Source organism: Saimiri boliviensis, chromosome 11 (assembly GCF_048565385.1).
Source record: "Saimiri boliviensis isolate mSaiBol1 chromosome 11, mSaiBol1.pri, whole genome shotgun sequence".
NCBI lineage: Eukaryota > Metazoa > Chordata > Mammalia > Primates > Cebidae > Saimiri > Saimiri boliviensis.
In genome coordinates this window covers 14,754,664-14,769,080 of record NC_133459.1, presented here as the reverse complement: position 1 = coordinate 14,769,080, position 14,417 = coordinate 14,754,664, and the positions used below count along the sequence as shown (strand labels likewise).

Sequence of the window (14,417 nt, the reverse complement as noted above, 5' to 3'; positions counted from 1 at the left end):
TGGAGTGCAGTGGCATAATCTTGGCTCACTGCAACCTCTGCCATCCAGACTCAAGCAATTCTCCTGCCTCTGCCTCCCAAGCAGCTGGGATTACAGGCACCCACCATACCACCACGCCCAGTACCTTTCTGTATTTTTTTTTTTAGTAGAGACAGGGTTTCATCATGTTGACCAGGCTGGTCTTGAACTTCTGACTTCAAGTGATCCGCCTGCCTCAGCCTCCCAAAATGCTGGGATTACAGGTGTGAGCCACTGTACTTGGTGGACTTGCTTTTTTTGTTGTTGTTGTTGTTGTTTTTAAAAGAGGTGAGGTCTTGCCTCTTTCAAACCCCAGGCCTCCATCGATCTTCCCACATCAACCTCCAGAGTAGCTACAGGCACATACCATTACACTGGGCTCGACATTTTTTTTTTTTTTTTTGAGATGGAGTTTCGCTCTTGTTACCCAGGCTGGAGTGCAATGGCGCCATCTCGGCTCACTGCAACCTCTGCCTCCTGGGTTCAGGCAATTCTCCTGCCTCAGCCTCCTGAGTAGCTGGGATTACAGGCACGCGCCACCATGCCCAGCTAATTTTTTGTATTTTTAGTAGCGACGGGGTTTCACCATGTTGACCAGGATGGTCTCAATCTCCTGACCTCGTGATCCACCCGCCTTGGCCTCCCAAAGTGCTGGGATTACAGGCTTGAGCCACCGCGCCCAGCCTGGGCTCGACTTTTTAATTTTTAGCAACACTAAAAAATTTTTTCAGGCCAGGCACAGTAATGTCACACCTGTAATCCTAGCACTGTGGGAGGCCAGGGTGAGCAGACAGCTGAAGCCTAGGAGTTCAAGACCAGACTGGACAACACAGTGAGACTCCATCTCTACAAAAAATACAAAAATCAGCCCAGCATGGTGGTGTGTGCCTGTAATCCTAGCTACTTGGGAGGCTGAGGTGCAATGATAGTTTGAGCCCAGGAGGTCGAGGCTGCAATGAACCAAGATTGCCACTCCAGCCTGGGTGACAGAGCAAGACCCTGTCTAACCAACCAATCAATCAATCAATCATCCAGAGTGAATTAAAACCCGCAAGACATCATGTCACAGCTTTGCCACCAAAACCTGCTTTAATTCCTTCCACCTAAGAAACCAAAATAAAAAACCCCAGCACAACCTAAGTGGTAAGAATGAGAAGGGGTGAAAGGGACCACTCTTTTCTTCAAACAGACTAACCTAACTAAAAGCAATGCTCCCAGGAACTTTAGTAATAGACTTCTTGTCACCAAATGCTGACCATGTTGCGATGTGGCCAAGCACTGGCAGCGCAGAAGCATTTTTACAGAAGCCATAGCTTCTAAAAGGTAGAAGACTAAACATTACCATTAAAGCAAGGGTTAATAACAGAACGGTGTATTAAAAATAGAGTTCGCACCAGCTTGCAGTCAGGTGTTCACCCTTGCTAGATTTGAACTCCTCCTCCCCAGGAACACTAAAGGTACAGCCGTCCTGCCCCTCCCACCTTCCGGCCCAGTCACCGTGCAGCAGCCGGGTCCCCGTGCCCCGCCCCTGGACTGAGGGCTAGGCAGAAACTCTGGCAAAACAAGGAAGCCTCCGGGAGGTGGCAAGCAGCCAACTCAAACTGGATAGTTCCAGTTTAGGCTGGTTCAAGTAACAAACAGTTACTAGCTTCCCCCACAATATTCAGACGAAGGGGCTGCCCCGGTGAGCGCTTCTCATCTGCTTCCAGAGCTAAGTCTATCTGGTTCCCATTCCTCTGCAGCCCAGCATCTTAATTAAAAGCAGGGTTCCCACTTCAGCTGTATGGGTCAACCCAGCACTTGTTTCTAAAATGGAATGCCTATTTGGTACAAGACCCTGCCACTGACGACACTTACATAACTTAAACAAAACAAACAAAAAAAGCCTTTACTAAAATGCTGTATTTGGCCAAAAAAGGAAATTCAGAAAGGAAACATATCTATTTACAGGTATCCATTATAAGACCTATGCCTACTAGAGCAATTAAGTCTCTTCCATGTTCCATATTTAGCACAAAAAAGGCTTGGCTGGCTAATATGACCCCCCAAAACAGAAGGCTGTGTGTTGCTTATTGAGCAATAACAAACGACGCAAGTAATACAGCAGCCAAATAAAGAATGTGTTTCCAAAATGTGGGCACTTCAGCGACCTCTGCAGTTTGTCTGCCACTGAAGGGAAAAAAAGGGTTTTTTTGTTGTATTTCTCTCCACAGCACACACCACTGAACATTTATTCCATGCTGCTAAACAGCACCAAAATAGCATTAAGCAGAGAACAAGCAAATATTTATTCTTTTGTAAAGTATTTAAGAGAGTCACTCAAAATGAGGCACGGGCCGGGCGCGGTGGCTCAAGCCTGTAATCCCAGCACTTTGGGAGGCCGAGGCGGGTGGATCACGAGGTCGAGAGATCGAGACCATCCTGGTCAACATGGTGAAACCCCGTCTCTACTAAAAATACAAAAAAATTAGCTGGGCATGGTGGCACGTGCCTGTAATCCCAGCTACTCAGGAGGCTGAGGCAGGAGAATTGCCTGAACCCAGGAGGCGGAGGTTGCGGTGAGCCGAGGTCGCGCCATTGCACTCCAGCCTGGGTAACAAGAGCGAAACTCTGTCTCAAAAAAAAAAAAAAAAAAAAAAAAAAAAAAAAAAAAAAAATGAGGCACGGCCTAACGTTTCTCGAGGATCACAGACACTAATATGCCTGCTATTCTCTTTTTCTTCCCTAACCCTTCTCCAAGTAGGTAACTTTTTAAAGAATTTGGATACAGGCCGGGCTCGGTGGCTCAAGCCTGTAATCCCAGCACTTTGGGAGGCCGAGGCGGGTGGATCACGAGGTCAAGAGATCGAGACCATCCTTGTCAACGTGGTGAAACCCCGTCTCTACTAAAAATACAAAAAATTAGCTGGGCACGGTGGCGCGTGCCTGTAATCCCAGCTACTCAGGAGGCTGAGGCAGGAGAATTGCCTGAACCCAGGAGGTGGAGGTTGCAGTGAGCCGAGATCGCGCCATTGCACTCCAGCCTGGGTAACAAGAGCGAAACTCCGTCTCAAAAAAAAAAAAAAAAAAAGAATTTGGATACAAATATTTTAAGGAAAGAGCATATTTAATCGTACGTGGTCAATGAAAACAATAATTGGCTCTTACAGGATTCCATCACAAAGAATAATACTAAACATCAGGACAGAAACCTCACATACATTTCCTCTTGAATGCTTAAAAAAAAAAAAAAAAAAAAAAAAAAAAAAAAAAACCCTTCTGGCTCATGCCTGTAATCCCGGCACTTTGAGAGGCTGAGGAAGGCAGATCACCAGGTCAAGAGACAAGACCATCTTGGTCTGTCATGGTAAAACACTGTCTCTACCAAAAACACAAAAAAAAATTAGCCAGGCATGGTAGTGCAGGCCTGTAATCCCAACACTTTGGGAGGCTGGGGTGGGTGGATCACCTGAGGTCAGGAGTTCGAGACCAGCCTGGTCAGCATGGTGAAACCCAATCTCCACTAAAAATACAAAATATTAGCCGCACGTTGTGGCGGGTGCCTATAATCCCAGCTACTTGGGAGGCTGAGACAGGAGAACCACCTGAACCCAGGAGGCAGAGGTTACAGTGAGCTGAGATCACACCACTGCACTCTAGCGAAGGGAGAGGAGAGGAGGCGAGGGGACCGGGGGGGGGGGGGGAGGGGGGGGGAGGGAGGAAGGGGAAGGGGAAGAGGAGGAGGAGGCAGGAGAATCACTTAAGCCCATGAATTGGAGACCACATTGAGCCAAGATCGCGCCACTGCACTCCAGCCTGGGAGACAGAGCAAGAATCGGTCTCAAAAACAAACAAACAAAAAAATAATCACAAAGCTACAAAACAAAATTACATCTTCCACTGAATCCAGAAATTATTTGCCTATTCAGTATTACAGATAACTTTTTATGATAATCAGACAAATTTATTTCTCTCATCAACAAAAAAAGATAATACTTTAAGAAACTGACTTTTAGGCCAGGCTTGGTGGCTCATCACTGTAATCCCAGCATTTTGGGAGGCCAAGTCAGGTGGATCACTTGAGGCCAGGAATTTGAGACTAGCCTGGTCAACATGGTGAAACCCCACATCTACTAGAAAAATACAAAAAATTAGCTGGGTGTGGTGGTGCAACCTGTAATCCAGCTACTCAGGAGGCTGAGGCAGAAGAATCGCTTGAACCTGGAAGGCAAAGGTCACAGTCAGTATATACTGCACCACTGCACTCCAGTCTAGACAACCAAGTGAGACTATGGCTTTTTTTTTTTTTTTTTTTTTTAAAAAAGAAAGAAAGAAAAGAAAAAAAGAAACTGACTTTACTTCATATGCATTTTAAAACTGCTGCTGTGTCTGGCAGTTCCCAGCACATGCCATGTATCACAGCAAACGTTGTACAGCCATGTAATAAAATTAGCATTCCTTCTCCCAATTAAAACCTGAATAAGCATACCTGTTTAAAGAAAAAAGAGAGAGAGAGAGAGAGAGAAATGGAAAGTACACTGTCACTCTGATACATACAACGCCACCATTCTTAATGGTTTCCCTCATCCTTTATACCCTCATCCACATTCTTTCACGAGACTACAAAAATGATGGCATTTTTGAAAAGTTTTCTACTTGAACTTGGAAGAAAATCATTTCTCCTAACTAAAATAAGTTAACTGCAAAACCTCCTCATGAAAAGACAAAAGGATACATAAATAGAATTCTCCTCTAGGAAAGAAACTATAATCTGTAATATCTAAATTGTTCATGATTTGAAGATTTGATCTTTAGAGAAAAAAATGCTTCTTATTAGAGACACACTTTTTTAAGTTAAAGGGGTTATATTCCTTTTTATAACGTTATATCTGTTGCTAAAATCCAGAATTCAGCCGGGTGTGGTAGCTCACACCTGTAATCCAAGCACTTTGGAGGCCAAGGCGGGCAGATCACCTGAGGCTGGGAGTTCAAGACCAGCCTGACCAACATGGTGAAACCCTTTTTTTAAAAAAAATTAAAAATTAAAAAAAAAAATTCAGAATTCATTCAATATTCTAATTATCTATAAAAGAATCTTAAATTGTCTAATATTAAGAAAAAAAGTAACAGGTTTATACACAACTTTTGATATACTTTACTCAGCATAAATAATTTTAAAGAAATATACAGACAGGTTGTGCAAAGAATTATCATCAGTAATAAAAAATACTTTCATTTCACTTTCAATTAAAAACTAAATTGTTCTAGGCCGGGCAGAGTAGCTCACACCTGTAATCCTATTAGCCAAAAAATTAGCCAGATGTGCTGGCACATGCCAGTTGTCCCAGTTACTCAGGAGGCTGAGGCATGAGAGTTGCTTGAACCCAGGAGGTGGACGTTGCAGTGAGGTGAGATCACACCACTGCACTCTAGCCTGGGCAACAGTGCAAGATTCTGTCTCAAAAAAAGAAAAAAAGAAAAGTAAATAGTTCTACTGCAAAGCTAACATACTGAAGAAGAGAGAGACATAAAGCTTTCCATATCTTAACGTGGCATAAGAGCTGAAAAGTCGGGTTACTTGAAGTTACTTTCCTTGTTACTTCAAGCAAACACCACAAAGGCCTTCACATGTCTGCTTTCCTGACCAGGAATTGTGTATGTGTCTTTCTCTCCCCATTCCTGTTCCCAAGCTTCTCCCCTATATCTTCTAGCTTCTGACAATGCAAAAGAAATTTTACTAATGTAACAACTATACAATGAAAATTTGAGAAGTACAGTTTTTAAAAATCAGCTCTTTCTAATTTTTTAAATCTCTTTAAGAAGAAAGCTTGCTCTAAAATTCCAATTTCTGGTGGATGCAACGACCCTGTCAGCCACTGCCTCCTTTCCCCTCTCTCTTCTGGGAAAAAGGGGGTTTCCTGCTGAGGAGGGAAGGGAAGCTTCATTCACAGCTCCATGACTCAGACTTGGTTGGAGCCTGGGGGAAGCAAGAGCCCTGAGGGGGCTGTGGCCTGTGATGCTGCCAAGCAGAGCCATGAGGGCCTATTACCATAGTCTTCTGCCATCACTCTGAAACTTGAGCATTACGAAACACCTGCCAGCCCTCAAGTCTGCAGCTTTCATCCTAGTACAGGTGTGACCTATTGTATGTGCTCAGTATGCGTAAGCTGTCCACACCAATCTATTATCTGTGCATTCCTTTGTTTGCGGCAAATAATTTTCTTTTTTTGAGACAGACTCTGTTGCCCAGGCTGGAGTGCAATGGTACAATCTCAGCTCACTGCGACCTCCATCTCCCAGGTTCACGCGATTCTCCCCCCTCAGCCTCCCAAGTAGCTGGGATTACAGGCACGCGTCACCACACCCAGCTAATTTTTGTATTTTTAGTAGAGACAGAGTTTCTCCATATTGGCCAGGCTGGTCTTGAACTCCCGACTTCACATGATCCACCGGCCTCGGCCTCCCAGACTGCGCTGGGATTACAGGAGTGAATCACCCCACCCAGCCTTACATGTTAACTCTTAATTAGACATGTAGAATTTCTTGTTTGGATTAGCTAGTGTTTATTTATTTATTTATTTTGAGACACAGTTTCTCTTTCACCTAGGCTGGAGTGCAGTGGTGTGATCTTGGCTCACTGCAACCTCTGCCTCCCAGGTTCAAGCAATTCTCCCATCTCAGCCTCTTGAGTACCTGAGATTACAGGCACGTGCCACCACACCTGACTAACTTTTGTATTTCTGGCAGAGACAGGGTTTCACCATGTTGGCCAGGCTGGTCTCAAACTCCTGACCTCAGATGATCCGCCTACCTCGGCCTCCCAAAGTGCTGAGATTATGAGCGTAAGCCACCGCATCCAGCCCCAGTGTTTAATTCTAACTGGTTCTATTCTTGGGGCTCTAGACAATCTGTCATTAAAATATCTTACTCAATAAGTATAATAAAAGCATTACCAAGTAAATGCACAATAAAAGCATTACCAAGTAAAGAGACGGTCAAATGTAAACTCAAGTTAACTGTGGCCTAAAAACAGATTTAGGGAAGTAACCTATTAGCAGGGAGGGATAAAACAAAAAAAGGTTTTGGATTATCCAAATATCAATCTCCCTCCATTGTACCTTCATCCATTACCACACAGGATTTGGTAATCTCCTATAGGGTACAGAATCAAGGGCTAACTGCAGCTCCAAAGGTGCCAGGGACCCTTTTTTGGCAATCTGGTAAGGTCTATGGACCACTTTTCAGAAAAATGTTTTTTAAATACATAAAGTAAATAAATAGGAATAAAAAGGAAATTAATTATATTGAAAGTTATTAAAATATTTAAATTTCTGTAATATAGTAATTTATGTCTTTATTGACATTAAATAACACGACCTGAAACTGGGTTCAATAACTTATCTTAATTTTAAGGTAATGGTGAATATAAATTTGAGTTATCTGCAACTATGATATTAAAATACCTTTAACTTTATACTGGTAACAAAGTAACATACACTGTTACTATTAACTGTAGTTTGTTGCCTACTTTCAAAATGGAAGGCAATGTTTAATTTCAGTTACAGGTGAAGGAAAAGATGTTAATTTTTTTCCCATTCACGTTTCCAAAGATGACTGAATCCCTAACCCAGTCTAATCATCTTTGACTGTGATCAAAATGAACAACTGGGAAACAAAGCTGTCAAAATTACCTTAGTTCATCGACTTTCCAAATATCTTAATTTAACCTCACCAAATACCTTAATTCCTTTGGCCTGTATTAAAGAGAATTCTTAGAAAATAAAACCAAAAAAAAATAAATAAATAAAAAGAAAATTCTTACATCTTGATGGGGAAAAAAAGTCTAATAATAAGGAACTATAGAAATAAAGAATGTTCAACATCAGTCAAGGGATTTTAAAATAAATGCTTCTGTGGAACTTGTGCATTTAAAATGTTCTGTTGAAAGGAAATGTGGCAAAAAAAAAACAAGGAAATGTGGCTCAATAAATGAACATAACAGAGAACTAAAAAACATCTAGCAGTATATAGCAGCACAAGGAGCCATGTTCTCACCAGTTAAATACTGTAAAAGGTTTTGCAGAAACAGTAGGTATATTATTTAAAAGGACTTCACAACTAGACTGCCATTAATCCCATGTTTACTCATTTGAAATGCCCTGCTAGGAATCTAATTCACCAAAACTGTAACACAATTAATAAGGATGAAGGGTGATTAATATCCCCATCGGTCATATCAGTCATGGAGACATAAGAGAAACTTGTTTCTACAAGTAAAACCGAGCTATATTTTGTCCACTATATGAGTGCTAACTTTAAACATCTTTAAAGGACTTAAGGAATGTCACAGTTTCACAAGTTTTAAAGATCACAAGAAATAACTTATTTCTTCCAAAAGGAAACTAAACATTCTGAATTTCATAATATCCTAAAATATTCCACTTTAAATTCAATATAATTACAGAGGAAAAGAGAGCATCTGATAAAAGGGAATAATGGATAAACTCTGAACATCAGAAGATTATTATTTCTGTACACCTGCTTCAATCACAATTTATGACAAAAACTTTTAGCTATGTACATTAATTCTGCTTTATCCTTCATGTTAACTAAGAACTGTATCTAAGTATTTCAACTACTTATTGGACATGTTTTTGGAGAATGGCAATATACTAATTTCTGTGATGTGCAGTAAGGTCACTCAGTCTTATTTTTTCTTTTTTTTTTTTTTTTTTTTTTGGAGACGGTTTCATTCTTATTTCCCAGGCTGGAGTGCAATGGCACAATCTCGGCTCACTGTAACCTCCGCCTCCCGGGTTCAAGTGATTCTCCTGTCTCGGCCTCCTAAATAGCTGGGATTACAGGCATGAGCCACCACACTCGCCTCATTTTGTATTTTTAGCAGAGATGGGTTTCTCCACGTTGGTCAGGCTGGTCTCCAACTCCTGACCTCAGGTGATCCACCCTCCTTGGCCTCCCAAAGTTCTGGGATTACAGGCGTGAGCCACCCAGCCTGGCTGGTCTTGTTCTTTCATATTCCCAAAAAGTTCATCCTGGTTTGTTTGGTTTTTTTTTTTTTTTTTTTTTTTTGAGACGGAGTTTCGCTCTTGTTACCCAGGCTGGAGTGCAATGGCGCGATCTCAGCTCACTGCAACCTCCGCCTCCCGGGTTCAGGCAATTCTCCTGCCTCAGCCTCCTGAGTAGCTGGGATTACAGGCACGCGCCACCATGCCCAGCTAATTTTTTGTATTTTCAGTAGAGACGGGGTTTCACCATGTTGACCAGGATGGTCTCGATCTCTTGACCTCATGATCCACCCGCCTCAGCCTCCCAAAGTGCTGGGATTACAGGCTTGAGCCACCGCGCCCGGCCCATCCTGGTTTTTACACATCAGGATAATCTGATTCTTAATACAATGTCTCTCCCACCTGTTCCAAATTTTCATAATGCTAAGAGTAGGGGGAAAAAAACAGAGATTACAGCTAAATCACCAGCTGCCTTTCTAAAACACAGATCTCAACAAGCTATCTCCTTTCTAAACTCTATTAATGGCCCTCTCTGTATACAGAATAAAACCCAAAAGTTGGGCATGGTGGCTCACACCTGTAATCCTAGCACTTGGGAGGCACAGGAGGGAAAATTGCTTGAAGCCAAGAGTTTGAGACCAGCCTTGACAACACAGTGAGACCTCATCTCCATGAAAAATTTAAAAATTAGTCGGGTTTGAGTGATGTGCACCTATAATCCCAGCTACTCAGAAGACTGAGACAGGAGGATGGTTTGAGCTCAGGAGCTATGACTGTACCACTGCACTCAAGCCTGGGCAACAGAGCAGAATCCTATCTCTAAAAAAAAAAAAAAAAAAAAATCATTACCACAGTTAAACCATTCTGTAGTAATGAATGGTCTAATTCTAAATTATCTGTTGTGCTCAAAACATTCTTCCATCTATCTGTATCTCCTCAGGTTGTTCCTTCTACCCACAGTGTTCCCTGTCTAGCCTAAACCTCCTCTCTTCTTGTTGGAATTTCTGCATATCCTTCATAGCCTAACCAAATGCTACCTATCAGGTCTTTCCAACAATCAAAAGATTTCTCTCACTGTTCTTTTTAAAAGCTATCCCAGCTCCTCAGTAAACTGAGTCAAGAGAATAGCCTGAACCCAAGAGGTTGAGGTTACAGTAAGTCAAGACTGTGCCATGGCACTCCAGCCTAGGCGAGAGTAAGACCCTGTCTTTAAAAAAAAAAAAAGGGGGGGGGGGGAATAAAAAGCTATCATTACATAAAATTTGTCACATGAGTGAAAGTAGAAGGAATGAATATTAATGAATGAGGTTCAAGTAACTCACTAAAAGCAATGTGTACATATAAGGTTGAAATCTGTTAGCTCTAGAAAATATGACTGTATGTAATGAAACCAATAACCTAAGTAAATGCTCTATAACCTTCAGAAGGAAAAAAATAGTGATTCATATAAAGGAAGAATCTAGATAGACATAAGAAAAGGGGAGCAGAGCAAGAATCTCTCAGTGATTCTTCTCTAAGCCCATGGAAAGAAAGTGTCTTCAACCAGCAGATTTCAGTATGCCTTACTTCCTTGTCAGATATGGTCCTACAGTGCAAATCAGAGGGAAGGAATATACAAGAGCCCAAATCTGGCCTTTTAGGTGGAAATTCCAACTTTTTAAAAACTGGCAATAATTTAAATTTAAAACACTATACAAAGTGAATTAAATATATGTGCTGGTCAGATGCCACCCTCCAAACCTATAGGTTGTAGCCTTCATTATATAAGTGAATACATCTATCTATCATAACTTGATAAAATAATCATCAAAAATCCTCTTGCTCATCAACTTTTTTACTGTAATTTAGTCCCCAGGCAGACTTTCTAAGTGTATCCTACCCTTCTAGCAGTTACCTTTCTAGATTATCCTAGATTACCTAAAGAATAATCTATACTGAGTGTAAGTATTTAGAAGCAAAGAGCTGCTTTTTTTTTTTTTTAATTACATGAGCTGAGCAGGGATTAGCTCCATCAAATTCATCAGATTCCCTATGGGTTCAAGCTTCTGCGCCTAAAATTCTGAGGGTGGATCCATTATATTACCATCAAAGTATAATGACACCCTGAAGGCATCATTCTCCTCTAGAGATCTCAGCTCACTGAAACCTCTGCCTCCTGGCCTCAAGCGATTCTCCCACCTGTCTCTTGAGTAGCAGAAATTACAAGCACCCACCACCACATCCAGCTAATTTTTGTATTTTTAGTAGAGCCAGGGTTTCGCCGTGTTGACCAGGCTGGTCTCCAACTCCCGACCTCAAGTGATTTACCCGCCTCAGCCTCTCAAAGTGCTGGATTACAGGCATAAGCCACTTCGCCCAGCCTCAACATCTTTCCTTTTTTTTTTTTTTTTTTTTTTTGAGATGGCTTCTCGTCTCTGTCACCCAGGCTGGAGTGCAGTGTGGCTCGATCTCAGCTCACTGCAACCTCCGCCTCCTGGGTTCAAGCCATTCTCCTGTCTCAACCTCCTGAGTAGCTGGGATTACAGGCATGCACCACCATGCCTGGATAATTTTTGGACTTTTAGAAGAGACAGGGTATCACCATGTTGGCCATTTAACTACATGACCATTTGCTTTTCTTAAATTAATTTTAAGCAGGCAAAAGAAAAATAACCTGAACCTTTTTTTTTTTTTTTGTATTTTTAGTAGAGACGGGGTTTCACCACGTTGACCAGGATGGTCTCGATCTCCCGACCTCGTGATCCACCCGCCTCGGCCTCCCAAAGTGCTGGGATTACAGGCTTGAGCCACCGCGCCCGGCCTTAACCTGAACCTTTTAATCAGGTCAAAGAATTTGACTGTCAATTTTAAATTTATACCACCTAAAATGAAAAGTAGGACATTTGGGATTAACAAGTTGAATAGCAGCATGTTTTTTTTTAACATACACTAGGTATAAAAGTAAGTATTTTACATGAAGTTTTCATTTTAATTTTCACAATAACTTTATTAAGGTACTTTTGAAAAATGAGGAAGCTTGGTCAGGCGCAACAGCTCACATAAGTAATCCCAACACTCTGGTAGGCCGAGGTGGGTGGACCACCTGAGGTCAGGAGTTAGAGACCAGTCTGGCCATCATGATGAAACCCCATCTCTACTAAAAATACAAAAATTAGCAGCCAGCCGTGGTGGCAAGCGCCTGTAATTTCAGCTGCTCGGGAGGCTGAGGCAGGAGACTCACTTGAACCCAGGAGGTGGAGGCTGCAGTGAGCCAAGACCGTGTCACTGCACTCCAGCCTAGGTGACAAGAGCAAGTTTCCATCTCAAAAAAAAAAAAAAAAGAGAGAGAGAGAAAGCTGAGGCCTGAAGAGCATAAGCAATTTATCCTAGATTACCTAAAGGATAATCTATACCATATACTTACATCTGTGATTTCAAAATCCATATACCTAGCTTTGAAGCTAAATTCCTTACTGAGATTACCGTCAACTTATTATTTTCATTTTTTTTTTTTTTGAGACGGAGTTTTGCTCTTGTTACCCAGGCTGGAGTGCAATAGCGCAATCTCAGCTCACCGCAACCTCCGCCTCCTGGGTTCAGGCAATTCTCCTGCCTCAGCCTCCTGAGTAGCTGGGATTACAGGCATGCGCCAACATGCCCAGCTAATTTTTTGTATTTTTAGTAGAGACAGGGTTTCACCATGTTGACCAGGATGGTCTCGATCTCTTGACCTCGTGATCCACCCACCTCGGCCCCCCAAAGTGCTGGGATTACAGGCTTGAGCCACCGCGCCCAGCCTATTTTCATTTTTCAAATAAAACTTCTTGGCTTGGCACTCTGACTCATGGCTGTTACCCAGCAATTTGGGAGGCTGGGGTGGGCAGATCACTTGAGGTCAGGAGTTTGAGACCAGTCTTGCCAACATGGCGAAACCTCATCTCTGCTAAAAAACAAAAAATAGCCAGGTGTGATGGCATGCATTTGTAATCCCAGCTACTTGGAAGGCTGAAGCAGGAGGATTGCTGCAACCCAGGAGGCAGAGGTTGCAGTGAGCCGAGATTACACCACTGCAGTCTAGCCTTGACGACAGAGAGAGACTCCGTCTTAAAAAAAAAATTATTTGTAGAAAGATATTCTCAAATAGTGAAATCAGTTTACTCTGCCTTAGAACAGTAAAGTTACAACCCATATTGAAAGGAAGCTTTTCTACTTGAAGTTATAAATTGGCTACCACCTTGATATTAAAATTAACTAAAATTTGTTCATAATTTTAGTCATTGATAATATGTCAACAATATATTTCACCCATATATATTTAAACAGATTTTACAAATCTTCAACCAAAATAATAGAAATAAATTGGTATTATACACCTACAAAACTTAAAATGTTACAAAGATACCACATTTTCCGTGTCACAAGATTTGCCTTGCACAACTACAGTCACTCCTCTTTGATCATTTAATTTTACCATTGTGCATCTGGAGGATGAAACAGCACTTTGCAAATCATCACTTAACTTCAAGTACTGAGAACAGTTAATTCAATGGCCACATGCCAGTTTCTTTACCGAGTACATACATATATGATCCAAGATTAATTTTAAAAACATTACTATGCTGAAACCACTCCCACTGATTGTTGAGAATTTCTTTAAAGCTAGCTCATCTGTTATAACAAAAGGCTGTTAACCTACCTGTCACTGCTGGTACTACTGCTGCTGCTGATTGAATCACTACTGGAGGATCTACTTCTAGAGCCGCTGCCGCTAGGGGACCTTGTGGGTCTAGACGCTTGGCTAGCCAGTCTCTGAGGAGACTGATTTCTAGACTGGGATGAATGTGGTGACCGACTCCTGCTGTGCTGGTAATTCCGTTCTGGCCTTCTGCCTCGTACCTCCCGGGTAATATCATCCCTGTAGATATCCCTGTGTACCACACTGGGCAAAGTAAACTGCTCCCGAGCCCTAGGTTCATATCGGGGGTCATGAGCATCAAAGCGATTTGGACTTCGACTCCGAGAAGCATAATAGAGCCCATGTTGTAAAGTCCGCTCTCGAGGATCTCTATAGTAATCCTGATCGTAATGTCTTGTCCGATCAAATCCTCCCGTCCCCCGTTCATGGTGTCCATAGGCACTATGTTCATAAGCACGCTCCCTGTTATCTGAAGCCCTGCATTTAGGAGGGGGGAAAAATATTTAATCAGAAAGGAGCAAGCAAAACTAAAAGCAAGTCATGCAAACATTCACTTCAGCATTGTCTTTGTCTTTGCAACTGGTCATTTTCTAAACAGCATTAACCTACTTAGTAAGCAAACGCTAACAAGCTTAACATTTTACTTTGCTCCAAAAATTATTTTCACAGCTGAGCAATCACTGTTTTCATTGTATATTGGGCTTTCATGACTAGTGTTT

The 14,417-nt window shown here is 42.0% G+C and overlaps 1 protein-coding gene across 4 annotated transcripts in view; it reads right to left on the bottom strand.

The window, feature by feature from the left end:
* Positions 1-14,417, bottom strand: part of SPEN (spen family transcriptional repressor) — a 99,611-nt gene that overhangs the window by 53,487 nt on the left and 31,707 nt on the right. For all 4 annotated transcript variants that reach the window (XM_039473557.2, XM_074380116.1, XM_074380117.1 and 1 more), the window contains one exon: positions 13,699-14,175. In XM_039473557.2, the coding sequence (XP_039329491.1) occupies positions 13,699-14,175 (477 nt within the window). The remainder of the gene's footprint in view (positions 1-13,698; positions 14,176-14,417) is intronic.